The 16,296-nt window shown below is 43.5% G+C and overlaps 1 protein-coding gene and 1 pseudogene across 9 annotated transcripts in view; both read right to left on the reverse strand.

Moving 5' to 3' along the window:
- Positions 1 to 16,296, reverse strand: part of Med15 (mediator complex subunit 15) — a 75,476-nt gene that overhangs the window by 36,242 nt on the left and 22,938 nt on the right. For 8 of the 9 annotated variants that reach the window (XM_021184365.3, XM_029470334.2, XM_021184364.3 and 5 more), the window contains 2 exons: positions 14,922 to 15,009; positions 710 to 761 (listed from right to left, as the gene is read on the reverse strand). In XM_021184365.3, the coding sequence (XP_021040024.1) occupies positions 710 to 761; positions 14,922 to 15,009 (140 nt within the window). Of the gene's footprint in view, positions 1 to 709; positions 762 to 14,921; positions 15,010 to 15,391; positions 15,508 to 16,296 lie in introns of those variants that run through there. The other variant, XM_029470332.2, reaches the window with a different exon arrangement.
- Positions 3,215 to 4,130, reverse strand: LOC110311130 (small ribosomal subunit protein uS5 pseudogene; annotated as a pseudogene).

A 16,296-nucleotide genomic window follows, 5' to 3' on the forward strand; every position in this document is an offset into this window, starting at 1 on the left:
CCTTGTTCTCAGTGGCCTGACACTGAAGCTGTGACTGCAACAACTACCTACATTCTGTCCCCAAACCATGCAGGAATTAAGATAAGGCCATCAAAATAAGCCTGTCTAGTGCTTATACAACAGGGAGGAGCACTGTAAGTTGGAACTCAGTGTTTACCAACCCTTGTATACCTCTGCCTAACATAAGTGTGCCAAGAATCTTGCCCCAGGAGGTTATGGCAACTCACATCTGAAAAGCCAGGGAACTGCCTGCCAGCTAACAGCACCACAATAGTACCCACTGAATCAGAGGAGTCAAGAGTTGAGGTAAGGGGACCCTTAGCACAGCAAAGAGAGGGAGCAGGGACTCGGGAACTAACTTTAAAAACTTCCAGTTTCATAGAAACACACAGTTCAGGCCTCCTAGGATTAATCAAATCAACTTTTAGGGAATAAACCCCTGTTATAAGGTAAACTGCTTACTTAAGGACTCCCCAGAGGCAAATGTTAAATCTTAACAAAGGAGATGGAATGGATAAGTGAGAAAAGCAGCCCACTTTAATCACTTAGAGTCCCACATCTGAGGCCTAGGGTAGGGAATCCTGAAGCAGCAAATATGCAATGTTCTAACTCAGGTGCTGAGGCCTACCTTGAGTGTTCCTACTACACAGCCACAAAACAGGCCTGTCAAAGCAACCACAATTATCCCGAAATAAAAACTCATACTTACGAATATCTCGGAAATGGATAATGAGTCGGGCCACAAGGGAAAGATACTCATCCTAAAAGTAAAAACACAAGTACTTTAATCCCAAATGGAGAAGCAAAGACAAGTGACTTTCCCTTGCCAGCCCTTGATAGCCCAGCCATCCAGCTGAGTTTCATCCTTCAAGCCTTGGCCTCTGAAACTGCCTGAGATGACCACAGCTATTCACACCCCCTGGTTCCCTCTGGAATCCATTTCTCAAAGGGGAGCTGTCAATGATTTTCCCTGAGAGGCACAAATTAAGAAGGGTGTAGAGGGCTTCTACCCTAATGTACAGAGCACTGCGGTAATAAAGTCCCCTCTTGTAGGTACGTAAATGCCAGGGGCCGTGCAGCCACAAAGGCATCTCCTGCAGGAGGACCTAATTGAAGACGGCCTGAGACACCAAAAATTGCTGATAAAGTCAATGCCAGCCAATTGGGAACTGCTCTTTAGAAGAGATGCTTTTTTGGGACTAACGGTACTAACGGGGCACAGATGGCGGATATTAAAGGAACTTGCAGCAGTGTTCAGATGTGCTTGCTGCATCGTTTCACACCTGCTCCCAGAATCAGCGTCACTGATTCTATGCCCCTCACCCCCAAACCCAAGGGCACAGGCAGCACCCTCTTTTTACAAGGCAATCAACTTGTAGTGTCCAAAGCCACAGCCCAACGTCACAAGCATACACTATTGGTATGTGAGTGCTTTTGCTTTCTATGACAACATTGTAGTAGCCTTTCCCCTGCTGCTGAGACAGGTATGCACACACAAATCTGCATGAATGCTACAAAAGAGAGATGTGGTCCTTCCTCCTTCTCCAAAGCTCTCTAAAACTTCTGGGATGACTGAGAATGCTCTTCTGTTAGTTGCACAGATGAGAGAAAGAGCAAACACATTTCAAATGTGACAGATGAAGACCACTGCCTGAACAGGCCCTATCTGTGCTGTCCCATTCCAGAAACTGCCCAGTGGGGCTTGCTTCTTCTGACTGTCTTCTGTCCATCTAAGGACACTCACTTCAGTGTTGTAGGGAAATCACTACTATGAGTCTATACTGAGACCAACAAAGAGATGCTTTGTTTACAATCCCATGACATCTATCTTTCCCTGTACTGAAAATCCCTCAGTATCTACTATTCTTCAGTATGACTGCTCTCCAGAGTCACCTTGAGATGATGAGATGACAAAGATAGACGAAAACAAGATAAAAGATGAAGATGGACTGAGGGAGTATACAAATCTTCAGCTGTTCTCTATCTTTTCAATAGACTCCATTTCTCACTGTTTCCCAGTGAAAGGAATCAGCATAGAGTAAGAAGAGGAAGCCAGAGAAAGCTATCTCTAAGGGGTAGGGTCAGAGTGAGGAAGGAGGCACAGCTGGAAGAGAGGGAAATGAAAGAGGTCCTGTCAACAAGAGGTCCTGGGTACATTTCCAATGCCTCATCAATTTCTGACTGAAAAGACAATGGTGAACAAAATCTCCACAAACAGAGGTCTGTGGAGGCTTAGGATCCAAAGTATCATCTTGTGATGAATGGGAAACAAGGGATGTTTGGGGCCAAAGAATCAGGAATGGAAATGAAATTGCCAAGGACCAGTGGAAGAGAACCCTAGAGCCAGGCAAGTGCTTTCTGTTAAAGGTTGGTACGATCTTCTCATGTTATCCTGAAAATAATTTGGCAGGGTTTTTTTTTTTCCTACCACCATGAAAGATATGACTGGAAGGAGTAGGTTCCAGAAGGAATGACCTATGTTTATTTAGACCCAGGACACAATAGACAAAGCATAGAAACATGTCCCCTAAGTCTTTCCCAAACACAGGCTGGGACAAAAGAATAAAAAAAACCCGATTCCTAGAGCCAAGGGTGTAGACACAGCATGCGGAGATGCCCAGCAGCACATGCCTGGCCTACAGTATAACAACCTTAAATAAGATCCAACTCAGCTTTATAGACCAAGAGAGAGGAATGGGACACAGAAAGCAATTAGTTACAGAGCTTTCTCACAGGCAGAATACATTTCATGCATCTCCCAAGGACTGGGCACCTAGGACCATGCTAGGGCTGTGTATGGGCAAACTGCCTTGGAGATTCTCCACAGAAACCTCAGCTACTGTCACTGAGCTCTTGAACCCAAGGCCTGGCTGCCGTTTGTTCCTTAACTGCTCCCTTCAGTTGTAGGCATTCGTGGCCTAACTGACCTTCTCATAGGTGTGAGCATTCCCAGCCTCTGTTCCTTCATCTCCAAAGTCCTCAAAACTTCCAGGATGGCTGAGAAAAGAGGCTGAGGGTTATCTCTACTCCTCTACTGCTCATCAGCAAAATTGGATGTGTCCAGGCTATACCCAAGGCTACATATTATGAAACTATATACAACAAAGCCAGTGCCAGAGCACACACACCCAAAAGGTACAAAGTACTAGACCCAGGTAGAGTGTCGGCCTCACAGATTTTTTTTTTTTTTTAGCAGACTTAACTCTTTTATTTTTCTTGTACAAAATCCTTATGTCGTAGCCACAGCTGGAGCCTGGGTCCTCTGAACAGAGACTCTGGTGTGGGTTTTCACAAGATGATCAGTGAATTCCTAATAAGGAGACTTGGTGAAGACAGTCTCTTTCCAGAGGTCGGGGGTCAGGTAGCTGTAAGTCTTGGAGATGGCATCAAAGGTGGCCTTAGCAAAGTTGCCCAGGGTGGCAGTGCAGCCTCTGGCTGAAGTGTAGCAGTCATCTATACCGGCCATCATCAGGAGCTTCTTGGGCACAGGAGCAGAGACAATGCCAGTGCCTCTGGGGGCAGGGATGAGACGCACCAGCACAGAGCCACAGCGGCCTGTCACCTTGCATGGAACAGTGTGGGGCTTGCCAATCTTGTTCCCCCAGTAGCCTCTCCGCACAGGGACGATGGAAAGCTTGGCCAAGATGATAGCCCCTCGGATGGCATTGGCAACCTCCTTGGAGCACTTAACACCAAGACCAACGTGACCACTGTAGTCCCCAATAGTGACGAAAGCCTTAAACCTGGTGCGCTGGCCAGCCCGAGTCTGCTTCTGCACTGGCATGATTTTCAGAACCTCATCCTTTAGGGACGCACCCAGGAAGAAGTCAATGATCTCAGACTCCTTAATGAGCAGGGAGAACAGGTAGATCTCCTCCAAGGACTTGATCTTCATGTCCTTAACCAGGCGGCCCAGCTTGGTGACGGGGATCCACTCCTTGTCTTCAGCTTTACCTCCACGAGCCCCGCGGCCTCAACCACGGCCACGACCGCGGCCCCTAAGACCGCTGCCAAATCCTCCGCGGAAGCCGCAGTGGCCTCCTAATCCTGGGTCCCCGGGTCCTCCGGGCCCTCCCGCTGCACCGGCGTCATCCGCCATTTGGTGTTTTCCCGAAGAAGAAGAAGAGCCAGATTTTCAAAAATACCCATCAGTCCTATAGAAAGAACAAACAGCAGTGGCCTAGAACAAGCTCCCATAAGAAATCAGAAGGGAGATGCCAATTTCACCCACCACTCTGCATCACATGCTACTGTGAGTAAAAGTCCCAAATCTGAATATAGTTATGAAAATCTGCACAAGAATTACTCAAAGGTAGACCACAGGGAAGTATCAAGTATCAAGAATCAGGCAGGAAATAGCCTTTGCCAGACATATCATATTACCGGTTTGCACTCAGAACGCATGTCAAGTTTTCATACCCGAGAAGATGAAACCAAAAGAAACACTCAAAAGTCAACAGATGCAAATGAATATCAAGTTGTTGGCAGAATACTATAGAGAAAGAAAAATCTTTTAAATGGTCATTTTCTATAAGAAGAAAAACCAAACCAAACCAAAAACCCAGAAACAAAACCCCAAATGGCACCTGTCCTCAGTGGAGAGTATACAGACACAAACACAGCTGCAAAAGTATCTGAAGTTCAACATGGATCACATTTGGTCACTAGTGGAAACTGAGCCAATGAGAGGAGAAGGTTAGACACTCACATTATCCTAAAACCTACATGGTCTAAGATGACAGACACTTTCAGATAACTCTGGAAGTTAACCTCATCTGGAAACATCAGAGGGAAATGATGGAGCTTTACTCATTATTTCAAAAATATGCTGTTTCATGGCTCTGTTCTCAAGATGGAAAAGCATGAAGCAGGGCAGAAGAGTGAGTTCAAGACAAGGCGGGACTACTAAGTGAGACCCTATTAAGAAAAGAAGGAAAGGAAGGAAAGGGATGCAGGCAGAAACAAAACTAAACTAGGCAACTACAAACAAGAGAAATGAAGGTCAGCCCCAAGACAAAGCCATGAGACTCGCACCAAAGCCTCTGGATCTGCAGTATTTACTATGCCAGCCATAGGAAACTAGTAATTCATCATTATTCTGACCGTTACAGAGCTTATCCAAATGCACACAAGATGCAGTTGTTGGGTGTTGTTTTATTCAAGACAGGGTCTCTCTGTGTAGCTTTGACTGTCGTGGAGCTCACTCTGTAGGCCAGGTTGGCCTCGAAATCAGAAATCCACCTGCCTCTACCTCCCAAGTGTTGGGATTAAAGGTGTGCACCACCACTGCCCCAGCAGCATTAACATTTCATACTTTATAAGGTCAAACAGTATTGCTAGATATGGACACATTCTGTTTATCCTCCCATCAGTTGATAAACATTTGAGTTGTCTCTATTTTGGGCTTTAATGTTATTACTTTAGTTTGTGTATGGGTATTTTGCCTGCATGTATGTCTGTGCACCATGTGCGTGCAGTGGCCAAGGTGACTAGTAGTGGGAACCAGATGCCCTGGAATTCGAGTTACCAGTGTTATGAGCCACCACCTGAGCCCTGGTCCTCTGCAAGAGCTGACAATGCTCTTGAGCAATGAGCCATCTCTCCAGCCCCTCTGCTTTTGGCTTTTATCAATGATAATATGGACATATCAGTACAAGTTTGTAATGGTCATGTTTCATTTATGTTAAATAATACCTAGGAGTACATACAAAGAGTGGGCCATTATTCTCTGAGAAATCACTATAGTGCTTTCCATAGCAGCTGCACCATTTTACATTCTTCCAGCAATGGATGAGAGCTCTGTTTTCTCTATACTTTGCTAACACTGTTTCTTGCCTTTTTTAGTTCTTAATGGGGGTCTTGTAATATTACCTTGCTTGTCTCAAGTTATCGTCCTGCCGCAGCTCCCAAGTAACAGGGACTACATTTATCACTACTACTACTAAATTTTCTTTAGAAAAAAAATCATAGCCATCATAATAGGTACAAACTGGTATCTCACTATGGTTTTGGAGTTTTGTTTTGTTTTTGAGGCAGGGTCTCACTATCTCAGAATCTTTGATTGTCCTTGAACTTGTGGCAATCCTCCTGACTCAGTCTACCAAATGCTAGGACTCTAAGAGTATGTCACTATGTCTACCTCTCAAAGTGTCTACTTTTTAATGTATTTTATTATGTGTGCATGTGTGTATCTATGCTATGTGTGAGCACCCTGTGTCACTGCACATGTGTGAGGGTCAGAGGACATCTTTACAAGTTGGTTCTCTTGCATTGCTTTTACCAGCTTTCACCCACGGAGCCATCTCACTAGCTTTAACCATTTGTAGTGGTGAATATCTCTTCTTGTGCACATTGTCTATTTTATACCTTCTTTTGAGAAATATCTATTCAAATCCTTTACCTATTTTTTAGCATTGTTTATATAAACTAAAGAGTCGATCCTCATCAAATATTATTCATATTTTCTCCTATGCCAGCAGTTGTTCTTTCACTCTTTTGATGTGTCCTCTAATCCACAAAAAGTCTGTATTCTGATTGACTTTATATGTATGTGGGTGGACAAGATACAGACATGCAAGTAGAGGTCAGAGGTTTAAAAATGTGTTCTACCATGCCAGCTTTATTATCTTAAATTTATGTTAACAATATACACTATACAGATAACCTAATGAATAAACTTTAGAACTGTTAACTCTAAAATTGTCTTCTCTCCATAAAATCCTTTATCCTGTATTAATATTCTTCACAGCTTAAAAACATTGAACTGGCAAAGTAACTCAGTGGTCAAGCACTTGCCTAGCATGTAGATGATCCTAGGTTCAATCCACAATATGGGGGAGCAGGACAAACAGACAGTGTTAAATTACTGTCACCTTGCCTCCTATTATTACTCTAAGTCCCCAAAGAACCAATAATATCTCTGATTTTATTTTATTTTATTTTGGTTTTTCGAGACAAGGTTTCTCTGTATAGCCCTGGCTGTCCTGGAACTCACTCTGTAGACCAGGCTGGCCTCGAACTCAGAAATTCGCATGCCTCTGCCTCCCAAGTGCTGGGATTAAAGGCGTGTGCCACCACCGCCCGGCTCTGATTTTATTTTTAACTTCAGCAGTGCCAGCTGAAGACAGAAGAGGGTACTGTCTTCTGGAGCTAGAGCCAACAGGTGGTTAGAGCTGCCTGATGTGGACGCTGGGAACTAAATTCAGATTTTCTGCAGGAGCATTTCATGTTCTTAGTCATTGAGCTCTTTCTCAAACCCCTTATTTTACATTGTCTCTGTGTGTTTATGTGCACACAAGCACAGATGCTCATGGGAGCCGGTGAGAATATGACATTATCTGGAACTGGAGTTGTAGGCAGTTTTGAGTCACTCAATATGGGGGTGAGGGTGGGAACTGAACTCAGGTCCTCTGCTACTGGACCATATCTCAAGCCTCTCCATTTTGCTTTTTTTTTTTTTTTTTTTTGAGAGAGAGACAGAGAGAGAGAGACAGAGAGACGGAGAGAGGGAGATCTCCTCTATATAGCCCTGATTCCCCTGAAACTCACTCCAAAGAATTTTTGGTTTGTAATTGTCTGTGTAGCCCTGCTGTGTGCTCCACTTATGACTGGTGCTTTTTTATTATTATCATCTTTCAAATGGAAGATTATTTTGACTTAGAGAATTTAAATTAAGGGAGTCTTACTCTTTCCAGGTAGTTGAAGTCTGGAGCTTTCCATAAATGCTGTTATTTGAATGTGTTTCTTTTTGAATCTCTGAGTTCAACACCAGCCTGGTCTACAGGGCTAGTTCTAGAACAGCCAGGGCTACACAGGGAAACCCTGTCTCAAGGGAGTGAGTGGGCAGGGGAGTCCGTATCTATGACCTTGCTCTCTGAAGGAAATATAGGCAAAAATCCTTGTGGTCTTAGCTAGATAACAGCTTCTGTTTATTACATAGCCAAGAGTGACTGAACTTTTAAAAGCATGATAGATATTTTATTATCTTTAAAGATAATTTATCTAATTCATAATTTCTGCATATAGTATAAGCCATGCAATGAGCTTATCTAATGTATTTTATTAAAATAAATGTTCAGATAGAATAAAAAGATTGTTTTTTTAGAGTGTTTTTTTTGGTTGTTGTTTTATGATTTATTTATTTATTTCATACATAAGTACACTATAGCCATCTTCAGACACACCAGAAGAGGGCATCAGATCCCCATTACAGATGGTTGTGAGCTACCATGTGGTTGCCGGGAATTTAACTCAGGACCTCTGGAAGAGCAGTCAGTGCTCTTAACTACTAAGCCATCTCTCCAACTCAAAACATTTCTAATGAAACAATTGTTAAATCCAGTGTAAAGAGAAATATTAATGTTTAGAATGTGTGGTCAAAGGAAATTGCAAGGAGTAAACTGGATTTAGTAAGACAGCAGTACCTGCATCAAAAGAGTTAACCAGTTTAATTCTGGCATGTGGTAGATTCCCTGCCTTTCACGTTCTTTCTACCATGTAGCTCCTGAGAGTAATCTCAGGTCATCAGGCCTGGCAGAAAATGTCCTTACCCACTAAACTATCTCAATGGCCACAACGAGCTAATTTTTGTACACTGAGTGAATTTAAGGTCTAAATCAGTATCTTATATATATGGCAATCCAGTTGTCACAGCACAATTTGCTAAAAGGGCCACTCTTGTACATGGATTCTTTTGGCATTCATGTCAATAAAACAATACTAAATATAAGAACTTATATCTGAATGAGTTTGAGGCCAGTGTGATGGTGAATGACTTTAATCCCAGTGCTTAGGAGGTAGAGGTATGGCCAGCTGGGTCTACATGGTGAGTTCCAGTACAGCCAAACCTATGTAGAGACTTGTCTAAAACAAACCAAACAAAATTAGACAGAAAAAAAGAAAAAAAAAGAAAAAGAAAGAAAGAAAGAAAAAGAAAAAAGTGCTCTTACATAGAGTATTTACAGTGTCTCACCTCTGGGCAAGTAAGTGGAATAGCGAAAGATATATTAAAATGGGACAGGAAGCTGAACAGAAAGAATCTTGTTCTCTAGACTGTGTGTGCTACAGTCCTGCTATGTGTTGGTGATGTCTTCTCATTCAATGAATGTCAACTCTGTCCCCCCAGGTCAGAGTCTATGAAGCTTCCATTACTAACACGGCCCATCACTCCAGATCTTGACTGTATTTTCTCCCTTAACCTCCTTTAGAGAGAGAGGAGTGCAACTCACAGGTATTATGGACATCAGAGATAAGTGGGTTTGGATAGTTTGTGCTTTGGTAGATGGAAGATAGTAAGAGACATGGCTGTCACTTCTGACACTCAAACCCCTCAGTCACTCCCTGCTCTCCACTAGCCTGGGTAGGGATCTTTGAGTCCATCTGTAACTACTTATGATAGTTAATATTGTTAAGACCAGGAATCACCAAAGAGACACCTCTGTGCACATGTCTATGAGTGCTTATCTAGATTAGGTTAACTGAAGTAGGAAGAACCAGTCTAACTGTAGGAAGCACTTTTACTTGGGCTGGTGTCCTGGACTACATTAAAAAAAAAAAAAAAAAAAAAAAAGCTAGCCAGTTGAATGCCAGCATCTGCTGCTTCCTGGCTGTAGCTGCAATGGGCCTCATGCTCCTGCTGCCATTGCATTCTGGTTATGCTGGACTGTATGCCCTTCAATTGTAAAGGGAAATGAACCCTTTCTTCCATAAGTTGCTTCTTTTAAGGTATTTTGTCACAGCATCAAGATAAGTAACTAATCTACCACTTCCTAGGGCTGAGTGGGAATCAGGTGGGCTCAAATATTTCAAGTACTCGTGATATGGACTTATCATGCACATAACTTCAGAGTCTATAAGTGAGTCATGAACTGTGAAGTCAGAAAATGTCAGTATGAGGAGAGCTTTACACACAAGCCCACACAGTGGAGGCCTGTGCCCACCACCAGCCAAAAGTGTGGTATACACTTCCAGACAAGAACATTCATGGTTCTCCTTGCCATGAGTCTGTACTGGACAGCCAGTGCGCCTAATGAAATCCTGGCTTCCTTCAGGTGGTGGGTGCTTGTGGACCTGCATGCTTGTCAGGATTTCAAGGAAAGCTCATTCCCTTCTTCCACAATTAGAAAGGTTCTCACTACAATAATAGGCACCTACCTCCATGGGGAAGAGCAGGTAAAGAGAGGGCAGTCAGACGTCAGTGCTCAAACACACTGTCCAGAAAAACTACAGAGATTTCCAGGCATGGGGGCATATGCCTTCAATCCCAGCACGTGGGAGACAGAGGCATGGGGGCATATGCCTTCAATCCCAGCACGTGGGAGACAGAGGCAGGTGATATCTGTAAGTTTCAGGCTAGTCAAAAGCTTCATGGTGAGTCCCTGTCTCAAATAAATAAATAAATAAATAAATAAATAAATAAATAAATAAATAAATAAAAATATCAATAAAAATTTTAAAAAAGCAAAACAAAACAAAAAAAATACAGACTGGCCAACAGTGCTCTTACAATCTGTTCTCTTCTAGTTAGTCAGGGCCTCCTTGTGGAGTCAGGGAGTTAGAGACAGCGTCAAAAGAAGTCATCAAGGCACTACTTATAACAGTCAATAGGTTGTGATTCAAAGACAAAGCAGAGTGAACTGCACAGACGAAAGGCTCACCTCTAGTGCCTCCTTTGGTACCTACGGCCTATTCATCAGGCACTGGAAAGGTCTGAGTTGGCTAGTGTCTGTGGTGGCTATGCCATAGTCACTGTACTCCCTGGTCCAAACAGGCTCCTGATCACACCAAAAGGCAGAGGCAGTTTCTCTCTGAACCTCCTGCACTGGCCTTAAACTTCTGGTATCCAAAGAATGTTCTAGGACTTCTGAAGACTAAAGCTTCCATCTCTTCCCTCCAGAAACACAAACACAGTGATATAATAAGGTCTAAGTTATGCCACTAGTGACACTGTAAGAGTCATGTAGGTTAGAGGGACATACAATCATGAGTAAAACTTTTAATGGACCTTCCAGCCCAGCCCAAGCCCTAAAGCAGCCACAAGAAGTCAGAGGTAAGACCAGGAGAAGTGCCTGGTTAGGAAACCCCAATCATCCCAACTCCAGACCCATCGACTTAGGAGAACCAAAGGGTTATAGCTTTAAGCCATTAAGTTTTAGACTGGTATAAGCAAGCTGAACCAACAAAATTTACATTTTGGAAATAAATGATTCAAGTCAGGATTTTGTTGTTGTCATCTGGTCCTGTCTATCTGTCCCCACCCCCGCCTCTCAGCCCCAGCACGCATACAGCGTCTCATTATGTATGTAGCTCCAGCTGTCTTAGAACTCACTATGTAGTCCAAATGGGCCCCAAACTCTCAGAAACCGAGTTGCCTCTGCCTCCAAGTGCTAAGATTAAAGGTGTGCACCATTACACCTGACTTCAGTTACGCCTTTACCAAAATTCCTTTCACTGTAGTGTACGACTTTAATCCCAGCACTCAGGAGACAAGCAAACAAATTTCTGGAAGTTTGAGGTCAGCTTGCTCTAGCAAGTTCCAACACAATGAGGGGTATATAGAGAAACCATATTTCAAAAACAAAAGAAAGGTCGTAATAGGGCTGCGGATAGACCTCAGTGACCTCAGTGATAAAGTACTTTGCCCAAGGACCTGGCACGAGCAGTGACCTTCCTCTCCCCCTCTCCCTCTCCCTCGCCCCCCCCACCCACCATAGACCTCAACAATAAAAATATTCCATCTCTGAGATATTTGCAAATTAAATGTTCTAGGTATCCAAATATATAAAAAACTACTAGGACTGGCAAGATGGCTCAGTGGGTAAGAGCACTGACTGCTCTTCTGAAGGTCCTGAGTTCAAATCCCAGCAACCACATGGTGGTTCACAACCACCCATAATGAGATCTGACGCCCTCTTCTGGTGCGTCTGGAGCAAGTGGGTCCAACCAGAGCAAGCAGAGGTCCTAAAAATTCAATCCCCAACAACCACATGAAGGCTCACAACCATCTGTTCAGTTACAGTGTACCCATATACATAAAATAAATAACTAAATGAATCTTAAAAAAAAAAAAACTACTAAAAAGATCAACAAGTCAATTAAAAGAAGACCAAAGGATAAACATGGATATTTTTCCACAGAATGTTTACAAATGGCTCAAAAGCACTACAGAGACGTGTGACATCATCACTATGCAGACAAACAGCAATCAGAAGCACTGGTGACCACTTCTCATACACGGACATAGCAAAAACATTGGTAATTGTTGGGGGCAACAGAACCTTATGTGGCTGGTAGATGACACACAGCTTAGAGGACAAACCTACTCAATCTTGGGACTGGCCGCTATCTTTAAAAAAAAAAAAAGAAGAAGAAGAAGAAGAAGAAGAAGAAGAAGAAGAAGAAGAAGAAGAAGAAGAAGAAGAAGAAGAAGAAGAAGAAGAAGAAGAACTGAGAACTTGACCTGCAGCTGAACCCAAGTGGCACCCAAGTACCAGGAAGAACCCCATGGCTTGTCCTTGCCCCATACCCCAGAGTTACTCCCTAGCTACTTCCTAGCAACAGCCAATCAAGATTAGTCTGATTGTTTGAGATGTCCTTTCAGACCTTTTGTGATTGTTTGTGGTTTTGCTTTGGAGCACCCACAGTAGTCATTACAGTAGTCTTACAGTAGTCATTCAACTAGATGCTTGCCGGGCTGAAATCCCCTCTTAGCTCACCATTTCCTATAAAACTTTGTCCCACTGAGGGCTCGGGGCTTCCTTCACTCGACCATCCTGCTGTATCAGGGTTGGTGGTGAGTGAGCCAAGCTTAATAAAAGAGACCCTAGTTCGACTTCATCAGAATCAGCTCCTCTGTGGTCTTTTGGGGCTTGTGAACTGGCACAACACAGCTACTCGAGAGAACAGCTTAGAAACGTGAGCCCCAAGTCTGTACAGAATTTTTGTTTTCCCAAGAGAAATGAAATAAGTCTTCAAATCAACAGACAAACAAAAAAAAACTAGTAGATGAAGCTCGGTGGTGGTAGCACATTCCTTTAATTCCAGCACTGAGGAGGCAGAGGCAGGCAGATCTCCGAGTTTGAGGACAGCCTGGTCTACAGAATGAGTTCCAGAACAACCTGGGCTACGCAGAGAAACCCTGTCTCAAGACAAAACCAACAACAACAACAACACTCCCTAGTATATGAGTATTTAAAATAAGTCATTTTTCATGATAGCCCCAAAATGAAAACCACTCAAATGAAGTCTGATTGATCAATATACAGAAAATGATACAGCCATCCAAGATGAAATATGACTCAACAAAGAGAGAGATCAGGGATGGTCACAGTGGCACACGCCTTTCTAATACAGAAGTAGGTGATCTCTGTTGAGGCCAGTCTAGTCTACACCATGAAATCTTGGCTTGAAAAGAAGAAAAAAGAATCAGGTATGCACTACAACATGGTCAATGTATGAACCCTGATAAGATTGTGCTATGTGAAAAAAGTAAGTTTCAAAAAACCCAAGTCATGCTGACTATGCTGATAAAGCAACTTCAGGTGGGAAAGCCTACTGCAATAAAGTAGGTGAGTATCTGCTGGTGGCCAGGAAATGGAGTGTGACTGCTAATGCCTACAAACTTGTGTAAAGTCTCTAACTCTACCCTGCATGATTTAACTATATACCTCCAGTGAGTGAATTTGATATTCCTTAATTCAATCTCAACAATGCTTTTCAAAGAAAACAGATGTATGTTATCCATCCACAGAGGAGCCCATAGCTCTGGAAATCTGTCTGTCCATGTACTTGTACACAAAAACACACTGTCTGCCTCTACTCAATATCACTTCATTTCTGCCATTTTTATGTCACTTTTTCTTTTTCTTTTTTTAAAAGATTTATTTATTGTTATATGTATGAGTACACTGTAGCTGTCTTCAGACACACCAGAAGAGGGCGTCAGACTCCATTACAGATGGTTATGAGCCACCATGTGGTTTCTGGGAATTGAACTCAGAACCTCTGGAAGAGCAGCCAGTGCTCTTAACTACTGAGCCATCTCTCCAGCCTGTCACTTTTTCTTTAAAAAAATAGATTGTTTATTTTATTTATTTGGAGAAGGTCTCACTTATAGCCCTGGCTAGTCTAGAGTTTGATATGTAGACCAGGCCGGCCTCAAATCCACCTGCTTCTGCCTCCTAAGTGCTAAGATTAAAAAGCATGCACCCAGCTTTAAATCACAATTGTGTGGGTGTAGGGGTGGGGGCAGGAATGGAGTGAGGTGGGGTCGGTAGGTGATATGCATGTGAGCACAGGTGTCTATGGAATTTTAGGCTGCTGTGAACCATCCTACATGGGTATTGGGAACTGAACTTGAGTTGTCTTCGAGAACAGTATGGTCTTGTAATTGCTGAGTTATCATTCAGCCTCTTCCTTCACTTCTAATTTCCACTCCTGAGAACTAACACACTGAAAGAAGGTCACATAGAGGCTGGTGCTGTACTAGCCTGGAAAGTCTTCTTCCAATTCTACCTGGGAAGTTCTACCCTCAACTTTTCCAGCATTGGCTGCCTCCCTGAACAGAGAAACCAAAGATGACTCTAGACCCCTGCCTCAGGGATGTGTAGCACAAAGCCAGCATCTCTTTTATAGGATCCAAGGAGCTCCCTGTGGGAATCACAGGGCCAACTATATATATATGACATGGTCAAAAATGAGGCCAGGGTCAGAGGCAGGGCCTGTAGCAGACGTGCCAATCTAGGAGTCTTGACTTTTTTTCCATGGAACATGGGAGGTTCCAAAGTGTTGTGGCAAAGCCAGCTGTATCTGAGAGCAGCAAGCAAGCACTCCCCTCACCAGGATACAAGTAGAAGGGGCTCAATATCAGCAACACACTCCTCCTGGAATTGCTCTGCTGGGGAATTTGGCCAGCAGGGTCTTACCCGGGTCTTGGCCTTCAGGAACACATGACTCTCCATATCCTTGCTAGATTTACTGTGGGCCACACCAGCTTTCCTCATGGCATCCTCACTGAAATACAAAAGAAGAGATGTGTCAAAACATTACCAAGTCCACCCTGGTAGACAGGTACTGTCCCTGGGGAACTAGTCTGGCTGAAGTCCTGGGGAGGAACCAAGGAGAGGCACTCAGCAGGGCAGTGGCCAGAGCTAAACATTAGAGAAAAAGGGCAGGGCCATAAGAAGGGTGAAAATAAAAGGCAATTACCATAAAGAAAAGAGAAGCCCCTGGGAATGAAGGACAGGGGGACTGTCCCAAGAGATTGCTCACAATCAGCACTATTGATTAGGTCAGTGGGTGGCTAGCCAGACTCTATTTCTAGGCCTGTGAGTGCCTGAGCCCCTACCCAATTCTACATCTGAGTACTGTGAGACTGCAGTTCTACATTTCTCACCTATAAAATGAACAGTCCACACAAGCCACATCCCAATCCTCGAAAGGCAAGAGTCTGTGTATGTCAAGTCATGTCTTCCTAATGGAACCAAAGAGACCAGCTCCAACTTCTAACTACTAAGAACAATAGGAGAGAGTACACCAATGTAAAACCACAACAAACATCGAAAACACATCTTATATACAGATAGAAAAAGGACTATCCTAGTAAAAGATATCCTTTTCACACTCCAGGGAAAAAGAGCTATGCACATGGGCCAGAGCTCAGAGAGCACATACTGCCTCCCTCTATCTGTACACACAACACAGAAAGAACAGGTATGGGGGCTGGAGAGATGGTTCAGTGGTTAAGAGCACTCACTGCTCTCTCAGAGGACCTGAGTTTGATTCCTAGCACCCACATAGAGGCTCACAACCACCTGTAACTCGTTCCAGGAGATGTAGCATCATCTTCTGCCTCTGAGGGCATTGCACTTGGTATTATGCATTCACGCAGGCAAAACATCATACACATAAAAGAAAATAAGAAAATAAATATTTTCTAAAAAGAACAGGTATGCATCTGATAGAAAGAAACATATTACTTGGGGCTATGGGCCTGAAATACTGGCTACTCTGGTTGGTCACTGCCTGTCTTCTTGTAGCACTGGGTTTGCTGGCAAACAAGTCAGAAAATTGGGGGCTCTGGGCTTCAACTCACAGTGGGATAAAAGTCCAGTCCAGTTGGTACTCAAGAGCATACTGGCGCAGGAGAGAGGTCTCCGTGGCTAAGATCACTGATTGCTCTTCCAAAGGTTCTGAGTTCATTTCCTAGCAACCACATGGTGGCTCACAACCATCTGTAATGGGATCTGATGCCCTCTTCTGGTGTGTCTGAAGACAGCTACAGTGTACTCACATACAAAA

This window comes from Mus caroli, unplaced genomic scaffold, assembly GCF_978045245.1.
Source record: "Mus caroli unplaced genomic scaffold, Mus_caroli_1 scaffold_17, whole genome shotgun sequence".
Lineage (NCBI taxonomy): Eukaryota > Metazoa > Chordata > Mammalia > Rodentia > Muridae > Mus > Mus caroli.